Source organism: Phyllobates terribilis, unplaced genomic scaffold (assembly GCF_046119375.1).
Source record: "Phyllobates terribilis strain yellow unplaced genomic scaffold, ASM4611937v1 Scaffold_4__5_contigs__length_816908805, whole genome shotgun sequence".
NCBI lineage: Eukaryota > Metazoa > Chordata > Amphibia > Anura > Dendrobatidae > Phyllobates > Phyllobates terribilis.
This window is the reverse complement of record NW_027362764.1, coordinates 584,854,658-584,878,084: the sequence shown is the minus strand read 5'-3', so window position 1 is coordinate 584,878,084 and position 23,427 is coordinate 584,854,658. Positions and strand designations below refer to the sequence as shown.

General features: G+C 39.7%; 1 protein-coding gene across 1 annotated transcript in view; it reads left to right on the top strand.

Moving 5' to 3' along the window:
* LAMA3 (laminin subunit alpha 3) overlaps positions 1 to 23,427 on the top strand; it is a 244,789-nt gene that overhangs the window by 195,652 nt on the left and 25,710 nt on the right. Inside the window, exons 41-56 of the mRNA XM_073679182.1 lie at positions 2,809 to 2,922; positions 8,514 to 8,632; positions 10,672 to 10,752; positions 10,900 to 11,006; positions 11,263 to 11,304; positions 12,672 to 12,823; positions 13,490 to 13,600; positions 14,676 to 14,787; positions 16,331 to 16,492; positions 17,589 to 17,785; positions 18,081 to 18,197; positions 20,099 to 20,253; positions 20,632 to 20,773; positions 21,445 to 21,544; positions 21,689 to 21,805; positions 21,904 to 22,083. Of these exons, the coding sequence (XP_073535283.1) occupies positions 2,809 to 2,922; positions 8,514 to 8,632; positions 10,672 to 10,752; positions 10,900 to 11,006; positions 11,263 to 11,304; positions 12,672 to 12,823; positions 13,490 to 13,600; positions 14,676 to 14,787; positions 16,331 to 16,492; positions 17,589 to 17,785; positions 18,081 to 18,197; positions 20,099 to 20,253; positions 20,632 to 20,773; positions 21,445 to 21,544; positions 21,689 to 21,805; positions 21,904 to 22,083 (2,008 nt within the window). The remainder of the gene's footprint in view (positions 1 to 2,808; positions 2,923 to 8,513; positions 8,633 to 10,671; positions 10,753 to 10,899; positions 11,007 to 11,262; positions 11,305 to 12,671; positions 12,824 to 13,489; positions 13,601 to 14,675; positions 14,788 to 16,330; positions 16,493 to 17,588; positions 17,786 to 18,080; positions 18,198 to 20,098; positions 20,254 to 20,631; positions 20,774 to 21,444; positions 21,545 to 21,688; positions 21,806 to 21,903; positions 22,084 to 23,427) is intronic.

The window sequence follows — 23,427 nt, the reverse complement described above, 5'->3', positions numbered from 1 at the left end:
ATACTATGCGGCTGCATGTCTCACAGCTGTTCGACAGCCACAACACACGCAGGGATTGCCTGTTTGTTAGGGATTGCCTGTTTGTCTAGCAGCCGCGGCGACGCGAACATAGTATTCGAGCACGCCGAAGACACTCAGTTAGGACACAAGCGTGCTTGGATAACACTTATCCAAGCATGTTCTTTCAACACTAGTGCTGAGATTTTGTGCCATTTTCTATCTCCATGGCTTAAGTCCTGCAGTGCAAGAGCAACATTTTAAAGTTACGCACACCCTGCCGCTTTTTATAGGGTCATTATTGCTTTCCAAATTTAAAATACAAAAATGGTCGGGTTCGTGCTTTTTGCTTTGGCTCTTTTTTTCAATAGTCCTTATAAACATTTGACAGCACAAACAGAGATGTCTGATGTGGCTGTAAAATCTTTAAAGCGTATCTTTCACCAGAATTCACAGCCGCATAAACTACATACATTATTAAACAGATTTGTTCTAATGAGACTTACATATTTACTTTGAAAATCCATGTCAAATAAAATAAAATATGAAATTTTAAGTCAATCTTCGCTCACAAAGCCTGATTGACAGCTCCTCAGGGTCCCGCCTGCTCATGAGATCTCACACTGCTCAGTACAAGCTGCAGCTGTCAGAATACACTTGGACTCATGAGCTCTCACTCTATAGCTGGACTCATAAAATGTTCATCTTAATATCAGGATTATACAGCCATTCTGACATGGATTTTCAAAGAAAATGCACCAGGCTCATCTGGTCTATTTGATCTACTTAATAGGGTATACAGTTTTTATTGTAAAATCTGGTGACAGATTTGCTTCAGATTACTGGATATCTGCAGTCTTTACATCATTATCGTAATTTTACTGCACAATTTATGTCCAGTTTGTTCTCAAGAAATCCTCAATAATCATTAGACTGACACAGACTAGAAATCTTTAGTACATAAACACTGTTTGGGCCACTTATTCCTCAAAAGTGCATCTTAATATATATAGAAACGTTGAAAATTTAGGTAATATATGGCGTATGAAAGATTGTACCATTGACTGGAACTAGCGCGGATCTAATTTACCATTTTTACTTACAGAAAATGGATGTTTTAATCATTTGTATGGGGAATGTAGAATCAACAAAACCTTTACAGATTGTGGCCTCTGGAGTAGATGAAATTCAGGGATATCCTATGTCAGAGGAACACTGGGCGTTTTCTATACATGAATTGATAGGTGACTATGACTAGAAAAAGAGGAGTGAAATTACCTCCTCCGTGTTTCATTTTCTCAGCATGCTCTACTGCGGTATTATACTAAACTTGCCATTTAGGCTATTGGCTATCATCTTCCCGATTTTTAGTACATGGATTGAGTATACAGTAGAGCGGTGTGCATGTAGTCTGAGTGGAAGCGAAGGCAAGGAAGGTTTCTACAGAGAATCCATAGGTCCTGATTAGTGTTGAGCGAGTATGTTCTGTTAACCCTTTCGCAGAGTATGCTCGGGCCGAGCACCGAGTATTTACAGCTGCTCGGTGATATGCTTGAATCGCTCCCATGTGCATGATTTGCGACTGTTTGACAGCTTTATTACATGTGAGGAATGCAAAAGAAACAATCATTCCTCACATGTATTAAAGCTGTCAAACAGTCGCAAATCATGCACACGGGAGCGATTCAACCATATCACCGAGCAGCTGTAACTACTCGGTGCTCGGCCCGAGCATACTCTGCGAAAGGGTTAACAGAACATACTCGCTCAACACTAGTCCTGATCCATCAGACTGTTTTGTATGTAAGATGTGCCGAATTCACTAAGAGCCTGTTACTGAATGTGGTGGATCTTTCAGCTGGATGCAGCACTGTAAGGAATGGACGCCAGCCAGTGATTGGAGAACATCGCTACTGTATGTTACCCCACTTTTGTGGTGTAAATACGTCATACAGTAAGGGCTGGCCGTGCTCAGCTAGGTCACCAGCTTTGCTCTTACCATTTTTTTTTTAAAGTTGCAGGAGGAGGTGGTGTAAATGCGCCATACAGTAAGGCCTTGTTCACACAACCGTATATACGGTTCGAGACTGTGAAAAAAAAAAACGACAGCACTCGGACCAATGTTATTCAATAGGGCAGTGCAAATGAGCGATTTTTTTTTCACTGATTGAATCTGTGTCTGAAAAAAATCGCAACATGTAAATCGGATGAGACTCACCCATTTAAGTCTATGGGTGCGTGAAAAAAACTCGGATTCCATACGTAGCCACAGCATCGCATCTGATTTTGACAGATACATTGCAATTCTGTAACATGGGAAACTGTAAATGGTCTGGTAAATGATTAATAGCTGCCGCTGTAAAAAGACAGTTTGCACACGGATGACATGGGAGAAAAAAATCATCCCACTTTTCTGGATGAAACTCTGAACGATTTTTTATACTGTTGTGTGTACCTGCCCTAAGTCCCAACTGTGATGTGCGCTGAGATTTTTCTCTGTCTAAGGCAACGTTCACATATTCAGTATTTTACATCAGTATTTATAATCCAAGAGTGGAACAGAGGAAAAGTATAATAGAAACACGTCACCACTTCTGCATTTATCACCCACTCCTGGTTTTGGCTTACACATACTGATGTGAAATACTGACCGTGGCATAAAGGCTAGCGCCTGTAATGGACGCTGTATGACCGGCAGACACGGCTCTTGGTCACACAGCGCGGCTGGATGCTATTTTGATCTTTTCACCATGCTTGCCCTACACAAGCCTGGATACGCAGGATCCTATCTAATCTTCTCTCTTCTCACAGGCGTGTGCACCTGGGCACTATCGGGAGAATAAAGGCTTGTACCTAGGAAGATGTGTCCCCTGCAGATGTAATGGGCACTCCAGCCGATGCCACGACGGATCTGGGATATGCATTGTAAGTTCCATTTCATATCATTCCTCAGCAGTTTCTATTTGTTAAGACTTCTACACCTAGACGTGTTATGTCTGACTGCAAAATAATCGCTCTGAAATCACTCCTCTTAGTAATGCATTGTTGGCTTGGATATCTCTTCATAGTTGCTCCAGTCAAGCGTGTCATTAGTGATTATTTTTGCTGCATGCTGGGATTTTGTAACAAAACATCTCTTGAAAATTGCTTGTCATGATTTTGATTACTCTATATTAAAAAAATTGTCATATTACAAAAAGACTCTGTGGCCTGAGGGTTAGTAGGTTACTTATATTAGAGAGCGGAAATCTCCTATAATGATGAATGCTGATAATCAGAAATATGGTGCTCACTGCATGGGATAATTCATAGGGCACAACTGAGAAGAGTTATCAGAGTTAGGCTATGTGCACACGCTGAGTATTTGCACCAAAACCAGTATTGGCTGGGAAAACGCTCAGTAAAATATGCACGATTTTGACACACTTAAGGCTCATTCACACATCCAATTTTTCCACGTACAAGAAAAACAGACGGTTTGTTCTGATCAGACTTTAATCAGAGTTTGATCAGATTGTGGTTAGAGTGTGATCTGTTTTTCTCATACATAAAGGAAAAAATAAAAGTTTCTCCACCGTCTGCATTCTTATGTCAACCGAGTGCAGTCCCATGTTTTTGACAAATCCATAGACTTGCATTGACAGTTTTGATCCTATCAAAATTGGACATGTCCCCGCAATTTTCCATGGGCCTCTCGAACCGCGCAAAATCATGGACATGTGAATGTCCCCATAGATAGGTACGAGTGCTATCCATGAAAAACATGGACAACACTCATACATGAAAAACGGACATCTGAATGAGTGAATGAGTCCTTATACATGTGTCCTGGATGCGGTTTTACTTGTGCTTTTCCATTCTTTTGAATGGGTGAAAAATGCTGAAAGAATTGACATGCTGCAGATTTGAAAAATATGTTTTGAAGGTTCAAACCTGCAAGGAACAAAATAAGCAGCGTGGTGTGCCTGAGATTTCAGAAATCCCTTTCACTTTGCTGCAGCGTTTAAAAAAAAAAAATGTTGCAGAAAAAAAACGCAGCATGTGAACAAGTCCTAAGTTACAAAAGGAAGGATTTTCCCTGGATATCCTGATGGACTTTACCCCACAGTATTGTATAGCGGCCAAGCTGGCTAATTATTACTATATCCGCCTGTGGAATGCTGATTGACAAGCTGAGTTTTCTTTTATATGTTATCTTTAAATCAGAAATTGATTTCCATGCTTCCATTATCTAATATATTATTGTTTGCACATTTTAAAAATAACCTCTGCAGTCAGTACCATTATACAGGTGATGCAGGTAAACTGCACGGATGAGCCAAGTGCATGGAATAAGTGGAGATTTCTTTATGCCAGTGCAGTGAATGAAGTTCCCATCAGTCTCTCCAGCAGCAGATTAAGCCACAGATTTATCAACCTGCTGAGGAATCTGCCAGAGCCTGGGAAGGCCGCTGCTTCACTCAATGCAGGGTCAACATACAGAAATATGTGAGAGGCTCTGGCTAAGCTGAAGATGAGCTCTGATTATGTATATGCTCGATCCTGGGCAGCCGTATGTAAAGTGACAGTGTTTGCTTCTTCTATAAATTGTGCATTAGGCATTATGTATAAAGCAAATACATATAGGAATGGCTTATCTATAAGGTTTATTTTTTGACATTTTACAGAATGTTTCTCACGATGTCTTGTAAGTGATGAATCCAACTTTGTAACATGAGGGTCATACACATGTCAATGTAAAATCTACTCCCACTTAAGCCATGTTCACACGTTCAGTATTTGGTCAGTATTTTACATCAGTATTTGTACGTTTGTAGACAAAATGAGAAGCGGAACAATCAGAGGAAAAGTGTAAGGGTGCAGTCAGACAACCGTATTTCTCGTGTGAGGATCACATCGCAATCCTCTGACTGGCCGTCGGATCTCCTGCCCTGAGCATGACAGCAGGTATTTCTATGCAGCTGTCACGCTCTGGTCAGGAGAGCCAGCGGTCAGTCCAAGGATTGTGATGTGATCCTCGCACGAGAAATACGGGGATCTGTCTGCGCCCTAATAGAAACACATGCACCACTTCTCACCACTCCTGGTTTTTGCTTAGGGCTTTTTCAGATGTCCGTAATCATCAGTCCGATTTCGGATCACAATGTGCGGACCGGCCACATGTCTAACGACCCATAGAGCTTAAAAGCCTCATAGAAATATGTAAAGCGGTCATGCTCAGGGTCGGGGGACACACAGCCAGTCCGTGCATTGTGATCCGAGATCTGAGGATCACGGACATCTGAAGGAGCGCTAAGCCAAAACCAGGAGTGGGTGATAAATACAGAATGGGTGATGTGTTTCTATTATACTTTTCCTTTGATTGTTCCACTTCTGGTTTTGGCTTACATATACTGATTATAACCTACAAACTAGGATATCATAAAGTATAACATTTATTGATGCATATAAAATGAAAGGGAAAAGTGTCACAACAAAAGCCAGATGGGGGCAGTAAATAATACAGAAAATACGTACTATCATGTAAAAAAAGAAGTTAACAACAATTTCATCATGACTCTACGTTAAGCCATCAATGTAAAGACACTAAATGTGTGAAAGCATACATGAGAATGTTGTTAGGTATATAGATGAAATACAAATAAAGTGCATAGTGCTAATTGCAAAATCTATAGGGACCTATATTCAGTTAGGTCCATATATATTTGGACAGAGACAACTTTTTTCTAATTTTGGTTCTAGACATTACCACAATGAATTTTAAACAAAACAACTCAGATGCAGTTGAAGTTCAGACTTTCAGCTTTCAGTTGAGGGTATCCACATTAAAATTGGATGAAGGGTTTAGGAGTTTTTGCTCCTTAACATGTGCCACCCTGTTTTTAAAGGGACTAAAAGTAATTGGACAGATTAAATAATTGTAAATAAAATGTTCATTTCTAGTACTTGGTTGAAAACCCTTTGTTGGCAATGACTGCCTGAAGTCTTGAACTCATGGACATCACCAGACGCTGTGTTTCCTCCTTTCTGATGCTTTGCCAGGCCTTCACTGCAGTGGTTTTCAGTTGCTATTTGTTTGAGGGCCTTTCTGTCTGAAGTTTAGTCTTTAACAAGTGAAATGCATGCTCAATTGGGTTGAGATCAGGTGACTGACTTGGCCATTCAAGAATATTCCACTTCTTTGCTTTAATAAACTCCTGGGTTGCTTTGGCTTTATGTTTTGGGTCATTGTCCATCTGTAGTATGAAACGACGACCAATCAGTTTGGCTGCATTTGGCTGGATCTGAGCACACAGTATGGCTCTGAATACATCAGAATTCATTCGGCTGCTTCTGTCCTGTGTCACATCATCAATAAACACTAGTGACCCAGTGCCACTGGCAGCCATGCATGCCCAAGCCATAACACTGCCTCCGCCGTGTTTTACAGATGATGTGGTATGCTTTGGATCATGAGTTGTACCACGCCTTCGCCATACTTTTCTCTTTCCATCATTCTGGTAGAGGTTGATCTTGGTTTCATCTGTCCAAAGAATGTTCTTCCAGAACTGTGCTGGCTTTTTTAGATGTTTTTTTTAGCAAAGTCCAGTCTAGCCTTTTTATTCTTGATGCTTATGAGTGGCTTGCACCGTGCAGTGAACCCTCTGTATTTACTTTCATGCAGTCTTCTCTTTATGGTAGATTTGGATATTGATACACCTACCTCCTAGAGAGTGTTGTTAACTTGGTTGGCTGTTGTGAAGGGGTTTCTCTTCACCATTGGAGATTATTTTGCGATCATCCACCACTGTTGTCTTCCGTGGGCGCCCAGGTCTTTTTGCATTGATGAGTTCACCAGTGCTTTCTTTCTTTCTCAGGATGTACCAAACTGTAGATTTTGCCACTCCTAATATTGTAGCAATTTCTCTGATGGGTTTTTTCTGTTTTTGCTGCTTAAGGATGGCTTGTTTCACCTGCATGGAGAGCTCCTTTGACCGCATGTTTACTTCACAGCAAAACCTTCCAAATGCAAGCACCACACCTCAAATCAACTCCAGGCCTTTTATCTGCTTAATTGAGAATGACATAACGAAGGGATTGCCCACAAATGTCCATGAAATAGCCTTGGAGTCAATTGTCCAATTACTTTTAGTCCCTTTAAAAACAGGGTAGCACATGTTAAGGAGCTAAAACTCCTAAACCCTTCATCCAATTTTAATGTGGATACCCTCAAATGAAAGCTGAAAGTCTGAACTTCAACTGCATCTGAATTGTTTTGTTTAAAATTCATTGTGGTAATGTCTAGAACCAAGATTAGAAAAATGTTGTCTCTGTCCAAATATATATGGACCTAACTGTATATACACATCTAGTAGTCCAAATGACATGAGTAACACAGTCAATGGTATAACCATGTAGCTAGAGATATAATCTATGTGCTGATGAAACGATAGCTGATGCATATGCATACATTTATAGTCTGGAATAGGAAAATAAACTGAATACTGACCCCCAAGTGACAGGATCCAAAGCGCGTTTTGCCAAGGGCTTTGACGAGGATGTATATAGGTCCCTATAGATTTTGCATTTAGCGCTATGCACTTTATTTGTATTTCATCTATATACCTAACAACATTCTCATGTATGCTTTCACACATTTAGTGTCTTTACATTGATGGCTTAACGTAGAGTCATGATGAAATTGTTGTTCATTTCTCTTTTTACACGATAGTACGTATTTTCTGTATTATTTACTGCCCCCATCTGGCTTTTGTTGTGACACATTTCCCTTTCATTTTATATTCATCAATAAATGTTATATTTTATGGTATCCTAGTTTTTGTGTCTTATATGTAGGTTATATTCATTGTGGCAGACACATGAACGTTTGACTTTATTGATTTGCGTATTTATTTATAAATACTGATGTAAAATACTGAATGTGTGAACGTGGCCTTAACTTGTGCCATTTATAAGACTTGTGTGGCAGAAGGGCTTTTGAATCCCTCAGGCACCAGGGTCCGGGTGCATCTGCTACCTCTGACCCTTCTATAATTACACCCTTGCATAAATCATTTCTAATGACATTACTTGAATGTGTAAGTTACTGGCAATACTTGCTTTGTGATTTTTGCTGAAGCTGTCGGATCTCGTGGTAGAGTTTGTAGAGTTAACAGTTGGGTTCAGGGAGCGGCTGTACATATGTACAGGACAAGCTGCTACAGGATGCGGACTCAGAATATCAGACTATCAGTAGTTCTGCATGTCCTCATGTCTTAAAAAGAAAAAGTATGACTAAACTCATGATATGTGGTCTGGATCATAACCATTACATTAGTACATAAGCATGAAATAAGAGCATAGTAATTACTACTAGGTGCCTATTTAATTAACACCATTGCCTTTACTTAAAATGTATTTGTTGGCACATGTGAAGAGAAGAGACTTGAGAAAACAGATTCCTCAATTAGGTTCTTATTTATAAGTAGTTGTAAGACATATTCTCATATACCGCAAATTTGTTCCTATGTATGTAGAATTGCCAGCATAACACGGAGGGTGACAACTGCGAACTGTGCAGAGAAGGCTACAGTGGGGATGCCACCCAAGGCTCCTGCGCTTTATGTCCCTGCCCTCTCCCCGTGGCCTCCAATAGGTGGGTTTGACATTTGTGTTGAAAAAAATATTGTATTATAAGTATGATTAAAAGCAATTGGACCGAACACCATGGTACATAGTAATAATCAATGCAAAAGGGTACTCCTTAATCAAATGTAGAGCCTAGAAAAATTGGAGTGGGACACCCAACATATCAAAAACAACAGGATTGTCGTATGATTTAAAAAAGTCACTTTTATTAGGTGGAAACATTAAAAAATGTATGTATATATAAAGATAGTGGACAAGGTCAAACAGGGTAGGAAATACATGAACATCAATGGCGGCAATAAATATGTGGGTCCCCCGGGGACACGGTATACAAATCAAATCAATGGATTCACAAATCATGGAGCAATTAGGATAATATATCCACAGTATATACCAATATAAGGCATTTCTGCAAGCTCAGAATCTAAAGATGAAGAAGAGAATGGCCACTGCTCAAAGTAAGAGGAAATAGCCAGAGTCGAGAAACAGTTCAAAATAGGGAACTCACCCATGGGGACTGGGGTAACCACGTAGCCGTCCTGTAGCCCCAATGCGCGTTTTGCGTGGCTTCCTCAGGGGGCTGTGCAAAATAGGCTGTGAGTTCCCTTTTTTGAACTGTTTCTCGACTCTGGCCATTTCCTCTCTTGCTTTGAGCAGTGGCCATTCTCTTCTTCATCTTTAGATTCTGAGCTTGCAGAAATGCCTTATATTGGTATATACTGTGGATATATTATCCTAATTGCTCCATGATTTGTGAATCCATTGATGTGATTTTTATACCGTGTCCCCGGGGGACCCACATATTTATTGCCGCCATTGCTGTTCATGTATTTCCTACCCTGTTTGACCTTGTCCACTATCTTTATATATACATACATTTTTTAATGTTTCTACCTAATAAAAGTGACTTTTTTAAATCATACAACAATCTTGTTGTTTTTGATATGTTGGGTGTCCCACTCCAATTTTTCTAGGCTCTACATTATAAGTATGATTAGTAGAATATTAGAACATTGTTAGCATATTCAATAATTGAAGGGAAAATTGTACAACTGAATCAGTATTTTTCAATATTCAATTTAGTACGCATACTATATAGCATTATTCCTACATGGGGCTTCCAGACAGAACCGTGGGGGTCACCTACTGCTGTCTAAGTACTGTAAGGCAGACACAACCGTGCCCAATCTACAATAAGGAGAATTTAATTAAACGAAATCTGTCATCCTTCAGCATGACCGGTTTGGCAGTGGGTCAGTAATGGTGTGGGGTGGCATTTCTTTTGAGTGCCACACAGCCCTCCATGTGCTCGCCAGAGGTAGACTGACTGCCATTAGGTACCAAGATGAGATCCTCAGACCCCTTGTGAGACCATATGCTGGTGCGGTTGGCCCTGGGTTCCTCCTAATGCAGGACAATGCCAGACCTCATGTGGCTGGAGTGTTTCAGCAGTTCCTGCAAGACGAAGGCATTGAAGCTATAGACTGGCCTGCCCGTTCCCCAGACCTGAATCCGATTGAGCACATCTGGGACATCATGTCTCGCTCCATCCACCAACGTCCCGTTGCACCACAGACTGTCCAGGAGTTGGCGGATGCTTTAGTCCAGGTCTGGGAGGAGATCCCACAGGAGACCATCCGCAACTTCATCCGGAGCATGCCCAGGCGTTGTAGGGAGGTCATACAGGCACGTGGAGGCCACACACAATACTGAGCCTCATTTTGACTTGTTTTAAGGACATTACATCAAAGTTGGATCAGCCTGTAGTGTGTTTTTCCACTTTAATTTTGGGGGTGACTCCAAATCCAGGCCTCCATTGGTTAATAAATTTGATTTCCATTGATGATTTTTGTGTGATTTTGTTGTCAGCACATTCAACTTTGTACAGAACAAAGTATTCAATGAGAATATTTCATTCATTCAGATCTAGGATGTGTTATTTGAGTGTTCCCTTTATTTTTTTGAGCAGTGTATATATAAAACTACTTTTATTTACACAGATAATATTGATTTTTAGGAAGTGTTCACAATCTTTCTTCTTTCTAGTTTTGCTACCGGATGTTCTGGAAGTGGCAGAAATCTCAGGTGTTTCTGTAAACCAGGATACACAGGGTTCAACTGCGGAGAGTAAGTATACAGTTTTGTCTAACACAATATGTGGCTACACTCAATTAAATTCTTTATAAAAGTATATGTGTTTTTAGCCACGTGTCACACTCACAGCACTCTATGTCATGTAACATAATGCTCACGTATAGGTCTTCTATTTCCTAGATGTGCACACGGCTATTATGGAAATCCTTTAAGGCTTGGCGGCAAATGCCAGCCATGTAACTGCGGTAACAATGGCCAGCTGATGAGCTGTGATCCTCTAACAGGAGGTAGGAATGAAGATGAATGTCTCTTTCTAGTTTATCCTCATTACTGTCATTAATCACTAGTGAGGTTTCAGCTCCGTACTCATGAACTTGGCTCCAGGCCACAGCATAGTTTTCCTTCATTAGATCCTTCTTATGGGGAGGTAATAATATGTTCTAGAGATAATTTTGTATCATGAAAAATGAATAAAGGAACTTGTCAACTGCTCGATACAATTTCAATAACGTGGTATTGTCTATTCATTTCCCTTCATTACAGAATGCCTCGATGAAGATCCCAAAGACACAGGAGATGATGGCTGTAAGTAGTGACACTAAATATGAATCCATCTGTAAAAAGTAGAGAGTACAATCCAGTGGAGAACTGCAGATAACCCATATAAGAAGACTAATACTATTAAAGACCTGTGATACTTTGGGGCTTGGTTGCATGTTTTGCCCAGAAGCTTCCAATCACATCACTGGGTCTAACCTAGGTTCTGAAGCTGTAGCATGTTACATGTCTGTAGGCCTAAAATCAAGGTCTCCTTGCTTTGCTGTTACTTGGCAGCACAGTGTATGATAATAACCTTCATTGTACCTTGATGTCATTTATCTGAGTAAGGGGTACTTTGCTTTAAAGCATTGAGGTAAAATTACCCTTAAATCATGTAACACCAAAAGTTTAGAAACCACACATTGTAGAAGACTATATGTCTTTATATACACACAGGGAGAGTACTGTCACTCCAGGGCAGCGGGCGGGGAGAAGCTGTCGGGGACCTACTTGTCTAACTAGTCTCCTATACGGCTCGGTCCCCAATGGCTTTAAAAGTATGTTTTCCTCTGAAATGCTGCAGCGTATCATAGCCAAACATACCTGGGTGAGATCATCTAGCCAGTATCTGATACATGCTGACCGTGGATTGTGCTGCCTGTATCTGCTGTCAAGTTCCCCTTAACAGGGAACCGGTCAGCCGTAAAACGCTTTTTACGTGTAGATATTTGTACAATCTGCAGATAAATATCATTACAATGCTGCCCAGCCACCTTACTGAAAGGAAAAAAAAATAATTTATTTCCTCTAGGAGCCGCCAGCTTTCAGTCATGGAGGAATGCATGGAGCGGCTACAGTTACCACTCAGCACCACGCCATATACTGTGAGTGATGGCTGAATCACACCCCGGAACTTTGATTGACAGCTCACTCTGCGGTGTATCTGTGCAGAGCACCTGTGAAGAGCGAGCTGTCACTCGAAATGCTGGGGCGTGTTTACAGCTGCCGCTAACAGTATAGTGTTCGGTGCCTTCAGCAATGACTGTAGCCGCTCTATGCACGCCCCCATGACTGAAAGCAGTCGGCTTCCAGAAGTATATTAGTGCATTTTTTGCCGGTACCCCCCCTTCAGCCTGGCAGCATTGTAACAATATTTACCTGCAGATTAACCCTTTATCTGGGGTAAATAGCATTTTCAGAGGTGACAGGTTTCCTTTAAGGCTGCGTTCGCACATTATGACCTCGTTGCATTTTTTTATGTAACTAATCGTTTTGTTGTGATTTTCCAAAATTGTGGCAAAAATGTTGCTGTTCTACAGTTGTGGCAAAAAAAAAAGCATTGTAGTAGAAAAGTGTGAACACAGATTGAATGGTAATCTGGTGATCATGTGTTCATGACTGTTTATTTCCAGCATGTGACACCTGCGTTGATACTCTCCTTATCGACTTAATGACTATAAATGATGAGCTCAACCTAATTAAGGCAAGATTGCAGGGCATCAATGCCACTACGCGTGCACTGGAACAGATCAGAGCTCTAGAAGCCCGCATCCGAGAAGTAAAAGTAAGCTAAAGTGTATTTGACTTTCTCTTAATAGCCATTTGTATAATGTGATGTAGTTACATTATGTTAAATCCCCTTTGTCCCATGTTGCTAGTCACATCTATGTCATTAGTTTTTAATTGTCCCAGCCCTATGACGAGCCTAAATGTATGAAGTGGAACACATTTGTGTACACGTTAAAGGGGTTTTCTAGTTCTGTGAAATAGATTGCTTATCCTTAGGACAAGCCATCAATATCATATCATTGATCGGTAGTTCAGCTTTGTCCCTTTTAAGTGAATTGGAAAAAGTTGCAATATCTAGTAAGTCAAGTGAGCAATATAAACCAATAAAGCAATCGCAGTCCTAGCGTGAGCACCTCCGCTCTTCTCTCTCAGTTCCCGCTTGGCTGATCGCCGGAGGTACAGAGAGTCCAATACAAGGCTATCATCATTTTGACAAAATCAGAAAACCCCTTTTAAATTAGTTGTCTTTATTAATATACTTATCAGTTAACTGACGCCATCACCTTCTCTTCTGCTTCTCACATTAACCACGCATAGACACGTACAGCCTAGATGTCTCTTGATAGAGTAATGTATCACAAAATCATGGTTCTTTTTCAAAGTTGAACACAAGTAAAAAATGTTACTAAGAATTGTATTTATTTTTTAATTTATTTTGCAGCGACAATATGACAGTTACAACAGTAAACTCTCAAGTCAACGTCAGAAGGTGAACAGCCTGGACACAGAAACTAATGCTCTCAAACTGGAGATAACAGGTCTACTAAAAAAGGCAAGCACAAAGTAATATAAGAGAGGGGGCTCAGATGTGTAGAAACGAGTTCTAAAGCTATACCTGACATCACAGTCTACTGTTAGTATCCAACTTTTATTATTTTGATTAATTTCTTAGTATATTTTATAGTGGAGCTCGGTTTCTTGTATGTCACGCTCAAAATCCCCATTGACTTAGATTTAAATCATAGCCCTCTGGATGCCTGCAACCATTACTTGGGGCTTAATGTGTTCTTAAATTGAATCTGTCACCAGGTTTTACCATTAAATCTAAGAGCAGCGTAATACAGAGACAGAGACCCTGTTTCTAGCTATATGTCACTTACTGGGCTGATTAGTGTAGTTTTGATAACTTCCTGTTGATAAAACTGTGATTTTATCACTACAGGACTAGTTAACCTGCTGCCAGGCAGTCACGCATATTTATGGGTTCCTTATAAGCCCACCTCCACCACTGATTGGCTGCTTTCTGTGTACATTGTGCATGAGCAGAAAGCTGTCAATCAGTGATGTGGGCGGATTATACAGAGCTCAACATTCGGAGAACTGCTAGATCTGCAGCAGATAAAACAGTGATTTTATCAAATTGATAGCAATCAGCTCAATAAGTGATACATCGCTGAAATCAGGGTCTCTGACCCTACCTCATCCTGCTCTCGGATCGTGTAGCAAAAATCTGGTGACAGATTCCCTTTAATGAGTTTAATGTATAAACAGTAAGCTATTTAGCTCCCTCTAGTGTTGGTGCAGGCAGTTAGAATCTAGTAAACCTGCGTCAGTGGAAAAGATTTAGCACTCTAGATGAAGGAAAAACTGAGCTCCCACCACTATAAAAATATCAAGTAATGAATCAGCATGAATTTTGAACATATTTAGATTGAAAAATGAAATGTTATATTTCTACTTTGAACATGATTTTATCTACAAAGTGCATTAAATGATTGTACAACATTCTAATATTCTTATGTTTTCTTGTGTTTCGCGGGCTCCTAAGGTGCTAGACCCTAACTGTGCCTGCTACTTCTAATAGGCCATACACAAGCATTTATATTTATTCACAATTTCTCCTTCAGGCGGAAATGAATTTGAAGAAATATGAATCCATCATGATGAATGCGGAAGATACCTTCCGTAATGCTAGTCACATGCTGCTGACCGTAGACCTTCTCATAAAGAATATTAATAGTAAGTCATTTATGACCCCTTGCAGTCCAGTAAGCTGGTTTCAAAATATATTGTCCATTATCAAATTATCTTTCAAAAATGCAGGTTTGTATAGAAAATCAATGAAAAAAATAAACATGCTTAATGCAATATCATATCCTAACCCATTAACAGCCCACCTATTTGAGGCCTTGGGAACCTGTCATTTTTTCTTATTTTTCATGTGAGAAAATCGTTTTATTATGTGCATTTTATTATACCTATCAGTTTAAAAACTACTGCGAAATCAATTATCTTTTTCATAGCCTAAAATATAAGTTATTTGTTGTTTACGTTCACACTGAAAAAGACCCCATTCAGTTTACCCCAATGTATCTGTGGACTCTCATGCTTTATGGACCGTGTCCATATGGTCTCTTTTTTTATTTTTGTGCGCCCAATCAGTTCAATGGACACATCTCTTCTGCCAATTGGACTTGACTAGTGCACACTGCATTTCTCTGAATTGTGCTATTGACGTCAGTGCTACTGTATGGCTCAAGTCGGATTTCACAAGTACTACTAAAATTGGTTTTGTCTGATATTAAGGCCTCATTCAGACAACAGTGATTTTTCTGGAACCCAAAAAGCTGTCCGTGTTTACAGTGTTTTGGATCCAAATTTCATCCGGCCAGTGTGTAAGTTTTTACCATCAGTGTTTCATCAGTTTTCTCATCTGAAAAAGAAGATAAATTGCATAACATCTCTTATTCTTCTAATGTTAATCACGGGCTGCACATTGATGCCATCCGATTGCTGTCCATGACTAATTTTACGGACCCATAAGCATGTATGCTCTTTTTTCAGGAATCAATGATTTTTCTTCGTTTGCAAAAAAAGGTCTGATTTTTCTCAAATTTTTGATCCAATTTCCATCATTGTTTGGTCAGTTTTTACCATCAGAGTTTTATCAGTGATTTTTCTGGTATGAAAAATAGAAATACATTACCAAGCTTCTCCTATTGATTGTAATGTTAAAATGTTAAAACCACACGGAATACACACAGTTGACAATGTGCGCAGTCAGCAATTTTTCACAGATCAAAGATGGACATGTCCCCATGATTTTGTTTCGGATACACAATCTACAAATAAACACAGACATGTGAACAGCACCATAGACTAAAACGGGTATGTAAAAAGCTGACATGTGAATGAGGCCTAAGAAGGATCACATCATAGAGATGAGGGTGGTGACAGAGGGAGCGCTCTTCTCTGTGCAGCCACATACATATCTGTTTACATATCCTGTTAGTTTTTTATGATGGTACAATTAAAATTAAAGATTGCTGAAAATCATAGACATCCAAGAAGGAGAATTTTCTGAACATTGAATCTTAGGCAAAAATGTTTTTATAGTTTCAGCGCAGTCTGTTTGTAGTCATTTACCAATGATGCGGGTTTTCATACATTTAAATACTTGCTAATATCATCGCTTTCTTTATATTTTTATATTTATTGCCTAACATTCAGATATATAGTATTTTTATTGAGTCATGTGTTTATCATTTGCTGTTATTTTCAGTTCTTATTAAGAATATTGAGAATGTACAAGGTGGTGTAGCAACCCCTGAAGAGGTAACTAAGAACATGGCTGAAGCTCAGCGAATGTTAAATGAGATGCGGAAACGGAGCTTCAACGCACAGAAAAAAGAAGCTGAGCTGGAGAAAGGAGAAGCCAGCTCTTGTAAGTTACCATGGATTTCTTTTAAATACTATATATAGGACAATTAGGAGCAATTTATATCTGGTTTTGAGGCTATGTCAGAGGCATATGTTGAGAGGATCCCCCTTTGTATACCCCCAACTGAAGGCTTTGATGTATCCCACTGTATAAATCATTGAACACCACGGCACTCAAATGAATTGATGTGTAGTTTAATGGAAGCAATGGTGCAGCAAAATAATCTGTACAAGTAGTAAGATCAATGTTGCGGTCCATAGACCTTGTTAACGGCCAGGAGAGAGAAACAGAGGAGTATGTGCTGCAGGGGGGTACAATCTGGTGCAGGGGTGTGCTAAACTGTGGGCACTTTGATTGACAGCTCAGCTGTCCAATCAGACTTGGGAGGTGCTAGTCTTCTTGCAGTTGTTCTCTGTTTCTAATTAATTCCTTGCTACTTGGCTTAGCTCGGATCTCTGCCAATTGTAGCATTCGCTCGGTGGTGCTATTTGCCTGGTATTCTGTGCTCTGTTCATTGATCTATTGATGCCTGACTTTGTACCTTGTTCTGACTATCCGCTTTGTCAACCTCTCAGCTTTGATCTGCCATTCCCCTGGTATTCTGACTTCGGACCATGACCTGACTTTGCCTTTGTCTTTTCCCTTTTGTTTATTAGCTGCTCTCTTGGTATCTGACCCTGAAACGTTTGACTATCCTACCTCACGGCTTGTCCGTGAACGGTGACTTACTTTTTATATCTCATAACATCCTGCACTCATGTCCGCCAGCTTTTATCGGGTTTTGTTATTTATTTATTTTTATTATTGTCAATAGGAACAATAGTAAAGTTGGATATAACCATAAATGGGTTTTCTGGGTTACGATATTGATGACCTATCCTTAGAATAGGTCATCAATATCAGATTAATGAGAGTCTGACACCCAGCACCCCCAATGATCAGCCCCAGTGGTGGCCAGAAGAAAACAGTGAACAGAGCTGGAACACCACGCTCCATTTATTGTGTATTGGTCGTTCCCTGGCTCTGCAGCCCAGCTCCTGTTCACTTCCATAGCGTAAGCCTGGAAAACTAATTGATAATTTATGTAATGTATTATTAGTGCTGACCCGGGTGAGGAACCAGTTCCAGAAGCACCAGGATCAACATAAGGACCTGATACGACAGATCACCAAGTCAATAAAAGATTATGAAGCAAAACTAAATGATCTCCGGGATGCACTGGCTGAAGCTTCTGGACAAACAAAGCAAGCAAATGACTTGAATAAACAAAATGCAATGACCCTTGAAGATATTAAGGTAATGATTGTGTCTTTAAGGTGACCATTCACCTGGTAGGAGACTATGATATGTATACTTGTATGTATAAGGTATATCTTTAGGTTACAGTGAAATATATGTTTTCCTTGGATTCCTAAAATAAACAGGTTCTAAATGTATGTATGTAGGTACTTTAACAATCTGTGCTAGGAAGAAGGTGTGTTGCCATATTCACATTGTTTAATGTATAGCTGAAAAGAATAGATGTGGAAATAACCTGGAAATATAGAGTTCCTGTAATATTAATACGTTTCTTTTCCTGCATTAATTCTAGAGAAGAGTTGATGACTTAAAAAGACAACAGAAGGAGGCAGCGAACCATCTGAAGGCAGCAGAGACGAGTCTGGCACAGACTAGCAGTTTGGTGAATTTACTGCAGAAAAGTAAAGAGGTACATCACACCAATCCAATCACACATTATCTTTATATTGTACAGATTCACTAGCTTTCAGGCCGCAGGTAGGGTATTGTTCACAAAGGCACTCAGTTTCTTGTTCAAACAGGAAGTTTCATTAACTCCATAGACTTCCAGCAGAAGTAAAAACAGAGAGTCCATTCAGCAATATGAGAAAACCAAGAGGTTCAGCTGCTCAATATTCAAAGGCCAATACTCAGTCTCTTGCACAGTCTAAGCAGCATACACAGGTCCTCCACTTTGCATCCACAGACTCAAATACCAGTGGTGTTGGCACCTCTACTCCCAGACAAGGAATGAATAGCTCAGCTGTCCTTTTAAACCAACTGCACCTCCTGGATTGGAGGGTGGGAATGACTAGTTATGCCCATCTCATCTAATCATTCCTAACAAACCTGGACCCTTATATTGGTCCCATTAGCCCTCTCAGCACCTTCTATCCATGATTCTGCTTGCTGCTTGTCTACATTATATATATATATATATATATATATATATATATATATATATATATATATATATAGGTGCATCTCACTAACTTAGAATATCATCAAAAAGTTAATTTATTTCAGTTCTTCAATACAAAAAGTGAAACTCATATATTATAGAGAGTCATTACAATCAGAGTGATCTATTTCAAGTGTTTATTTCTGTTAATGTTGATGATTATGGCTTACAGCCAATGAAAACACAAAAGTCATTATCTCAGTAAATTAAAATAATTAACAAAAAACACCTGCAAAGTCTTCCTAAGCATTTAAAAAGGCACATTCTGCATAAATGAGTACACCCCCTTTGACAAGGACAAGACTGCTTTTCAAAGAACATTTTTTTTAACCCATAATGTGAAAGTAAGATTGGTTAATACTCTAACTTTCATTACAAAATCTTCAGTTTTACTCAAATTGGTTGATACAAAAATGAATGCACCCCACATCAAAAACTACTACATATAGCATTTTGTAAGCACTCCATGATTTTTAAGGACAGCACCAAGTCTTCTAGACATGGAATGAACAAGTTGGTGACATATTGCAACATCTGTCTTTTTCCATTCTTCAAGAACGACCTCTTTTACAGCATGGATGCTGGATCGAGGGTGATGCTCAACTTGTCTCTTCAGAATTCCCCATAGGTGTTTCATGGGGTTCAGATCAGGAGACATACTTTGCCACTAAATCACTTTCACCCTGTTCTTCATAAATGCAACAGATGTGTGTTTTGGATCATTGTCATGTTAGAAAAGTGTATGTCTACCAAGGGCTCGGAGTAATGGCAGCACCTTCTCTTTCACTATAGAGCAATACATCTGTGAATTCATGATACCATCAATGAAGTGTAACTCCCTGACACCAGAAGCGCTCATGCAGCCCCACATAAGGACTCTGCCACCACCATGTTTCACTGTAGGCACCATGCATTTGGAAAAATACATTTAGAAACTGCATGTGAAACATGGTGGTGGCGGAGTCCTTATGTGGGGCTGTATGAGTGCTCATGGTGCCGAGGAGCTATATTTCATTGATGGTATCATGAATTCAAAGATGTATTGCTCTATATTGTAAGAGAAGATGCTACCATCACTCCATGTCCTTGGTAGATGTTATGGGTTAAAAAAAAATGTTCTATGAAACATTTCTGAAATTGTTCTTGTGTTCAGTGGGATATTGATACACTTGGTAGGTAGCGGTCACCTTTCCTATTAATTAGAATAGGATGCATGCATGATATCTGACAAGCGCACCCCATGGTCACTGCATTAGCCTGATGCAGATGTGAAAAGTGCTGGACAAGTTTTACTACCATCAGGATAGAATCATATGAATTAAAATAATAGCAAATTGCTAATGTTTGGCACATTCTGCTTTAAATAAAAGGAATACGAAAAGTTGGATGCACAGTTGCATGGCGCTAAACTGGAGCTCAATGAGAAAGTCAACAATATATCCAGAGCAGCCAGCAAGGAGTCATTGGTGATACTGGCAGAAAAGCATGCTCAGTCCCTGCAGGACCTGGCCAATCAGCTGTTGGAGTAAGTAGTAGACTTTTTCCTATGTGTTATATCCCTGCTGGCTTCTCCTCTCCTTGCTCACTCCCTGCCATCATTACGCAGCCCTCCAGTGCCATAACTGTTGTGGACCCTGCCAGTACTGGAAGTGGTGATGTCCTGTCCAACAGTCACCTGATTGCTGCAGCCAGTCGCTGGTTTGAGTAGCCACATGCCAATAGATGGGATGACACCACTCCCTGTACTGCTTGGGACCAGGAGCAGTGTTGGATTCAATGAGAGTAGATAATGCTTATTTCTTTAGTTTTAAACATTTCCTACCCTATATCAGATTATGTAAAACCATGGAAACCTCTTTATATATGACATGCACGTCTAGCTAAAATGTTATGTATTTCACAGAATTAAGAAGAATACGAGCAGTGAGGAGCTGGTGCGCTGCGCTATGGATGCTGCCAATGCTTACCAAGATATTATAAATGCAATCAAAGCTGCAGAAGATGCTGCAAAGAAAGCAAAGACAGCGTCTGACTCCGCTCTGACCGTAAGTGTAATATTTAAAATTACTGAAGACATGGAATCTGTCCAAAATACAACAAGGTCCTGTTAAGTCTTACTTACACATAGATTAATCATCACTTATAGATTATAGAAACCTAACTTCTGAGCAGAGAAAAAAATGTTAATTAGAAGAATTACATTTTTGCCGGTGAGAGGTATAGTTATAATTGTCGTTTATGGGGGTAGAGTGATATTTTGTAGCGTTTAATTGATAATGAAAACTAGTGTGTGGCAGGCTTAGTTCTGACAGATAACCTCTAGGTGGCAGAAGAGATCTGAGTTATATGATAGCAGTCTATTCTACATGAAGGGCTGTACCATATGCACCTTATCTGAATGACTGCTGCATGTCCTATTGCTGCAGAGCTGAGGTCCATCTCTGATATCTGCCCCATGTGGTGATGGAAGACATCTTCTTATAGGCATGTTGTGATTTGCAACAATCCTTCGGTCTCCAATTTTATGTGTGAGCGCACTAGAGCAGGTGACTGTCAGCACACAAGACTGATCTAGGGTGGTGATCAGAGCCAACCTCTGGACCAGGGCGAGTGGTGTCTGTATACACAAGACTCAATACTCATAATTCACTCTTATGTAGCCAGACATTTTCTAAGCAATTTTAGACAATCTTATTTATGTTTTTTTTTTTTTTAGAAAGTACAAAGTGAGGACCTGCCTGGAAAGGCCAAAAAGTCTCTGAAAGATTCTGAAGCCCTGCTAGATCAGGCCAAGAAGACTCAGAAATCGCTCACAGGTAAAGCTCAGCACGCGCCTAAAGGAGAAACAATCTCTGTGTAACAGATCTTCTAAAAGATCTTGGACATCTCTATACCAATAAGACATGTACAGCACAGAGGAGATTAAATATTAATATAATAAATTCATCTTTTAAAATCAGATGTAACCCCCCAACTTGAAGATATAAAGGACAGATTGACGGACGCCACAGATAAGAAGAATAGACTGTCAGGTGACCTCACGTCTGTCCAGAACAGCATCAACGACATCAAGAGAGGTGAACAGCTTGTCTTCTCCATGTATCTCCCTCGCGTGTAATATGCTGTCATGTTAAACCTCCTCCCACCGATTTACCAACACTTGCCTGCTTTTCAGATGACATAGAGAACATGATCAATAATGCTAAGGGATTAGTTTCCAATGCAAATGGAATTACTGACAAGGTCAAAGCGGAATTAAAACCCATCAAAGAAGATGTGGAAAACCTTCAGGGTACGATTGGAACGGCGCAAAACGACAATTTCAATGAGGCTCTAAAGGAAGCAAGCAACTCTGGTGAGCAACGTGTAACAAGGAGACCAAATGTGTTAGCTTATTGATGTATTGATTCTGTTTGGGGAGCAACCGACTAGCGCTGAATCATTTATCGACATCTGTTAGGCTTCATGATTTCTTTTCTTTTGTTTTCTCATTTTATGTACTGTATTTTACGTTATTTTAGTGGGTATGCAATAGATAAAGAACAGGCCGATAATATATGTCTATACATATATATAATATCAATGTCAATGCATGTAACAGTGGTATGAAACATATATAAATGCTAGAAATGGTACTTGGACCATAAAAATACAGAACCAAAAAAAAGAAAAAATGAAAAAATGGTTAATAATAAAAAATGGTCATATAGAGATGGTAAGAAAACTTTATTAGAAACCCAAAAGGTATGCAGTTGTAATGTAGGAAACAGGCGCACACACATAATGCATACAAACAATGACAAATAAAGGCATAAAAAACATGTACGAATGGAAGCTACAAAGGTACAATTGTATGAATAGATATGTATATAGTTACTGGCCATATAGTCACATATGAAGAGCGTAATCTGCTGTGGGAACTCACAAAGTAAGTAACGTGCTAAAAATATATAACAGACATATATATCTCCCTAAAAGGGGAGTGATGGATGTGCACATCGAAAATTATATAGTAAAGTGCGAATGCACACATATAAGGTATACACACATATATATGTATCTCAGTAAAAGTATCTATTTAGGGCATAGTAGCACACAGAGTAAATAAGGAGCAGAAAAAAACACAGCACAATGTGCACATAACAAGGATTGTAATTGAATATAGTGCAGATAGTTCATATGGCAATATACCTGTGTAGAGTCCCAAACTGGAGTATGGCGGCCACCCCGACACATGTTTCGTTAAATACCTTCATCAGGGGTTGGCGTCATACAGGGAAAAAGGGTTTTAAAATGGTCAGCAGCCAATAGGAGTGTGCCGGAAATTATATGACGTATCCACCCCCAGGAGGATCCGGAAGTCAACCCGCGACGTCCAACATCTCATGGCGATACATGTGTCACGGCATCGCATAGAGATACAGGCTCTTTGTACCGGAGTATAACTGAGACACAAGGGGTGTCCCTTTCTGGAGTTTTTGTTTTCTTTTTTTGGGACAGAAAACATTTTTGAGAACATTTTTTATTTTGTTTGCAAACTTCAGAATTTTTTTTAACACTTAAATAAAAGTTTGGTGTCGTTGTAATTTTGCTGACTTTGGAGATTATGATGTCAGGTCATTTTTCCTGCACAATGAACGCCATAAAAAAACAAAACACAAAACTATGGCAGAATTGCAGATTTTTTTCACCATTTCCC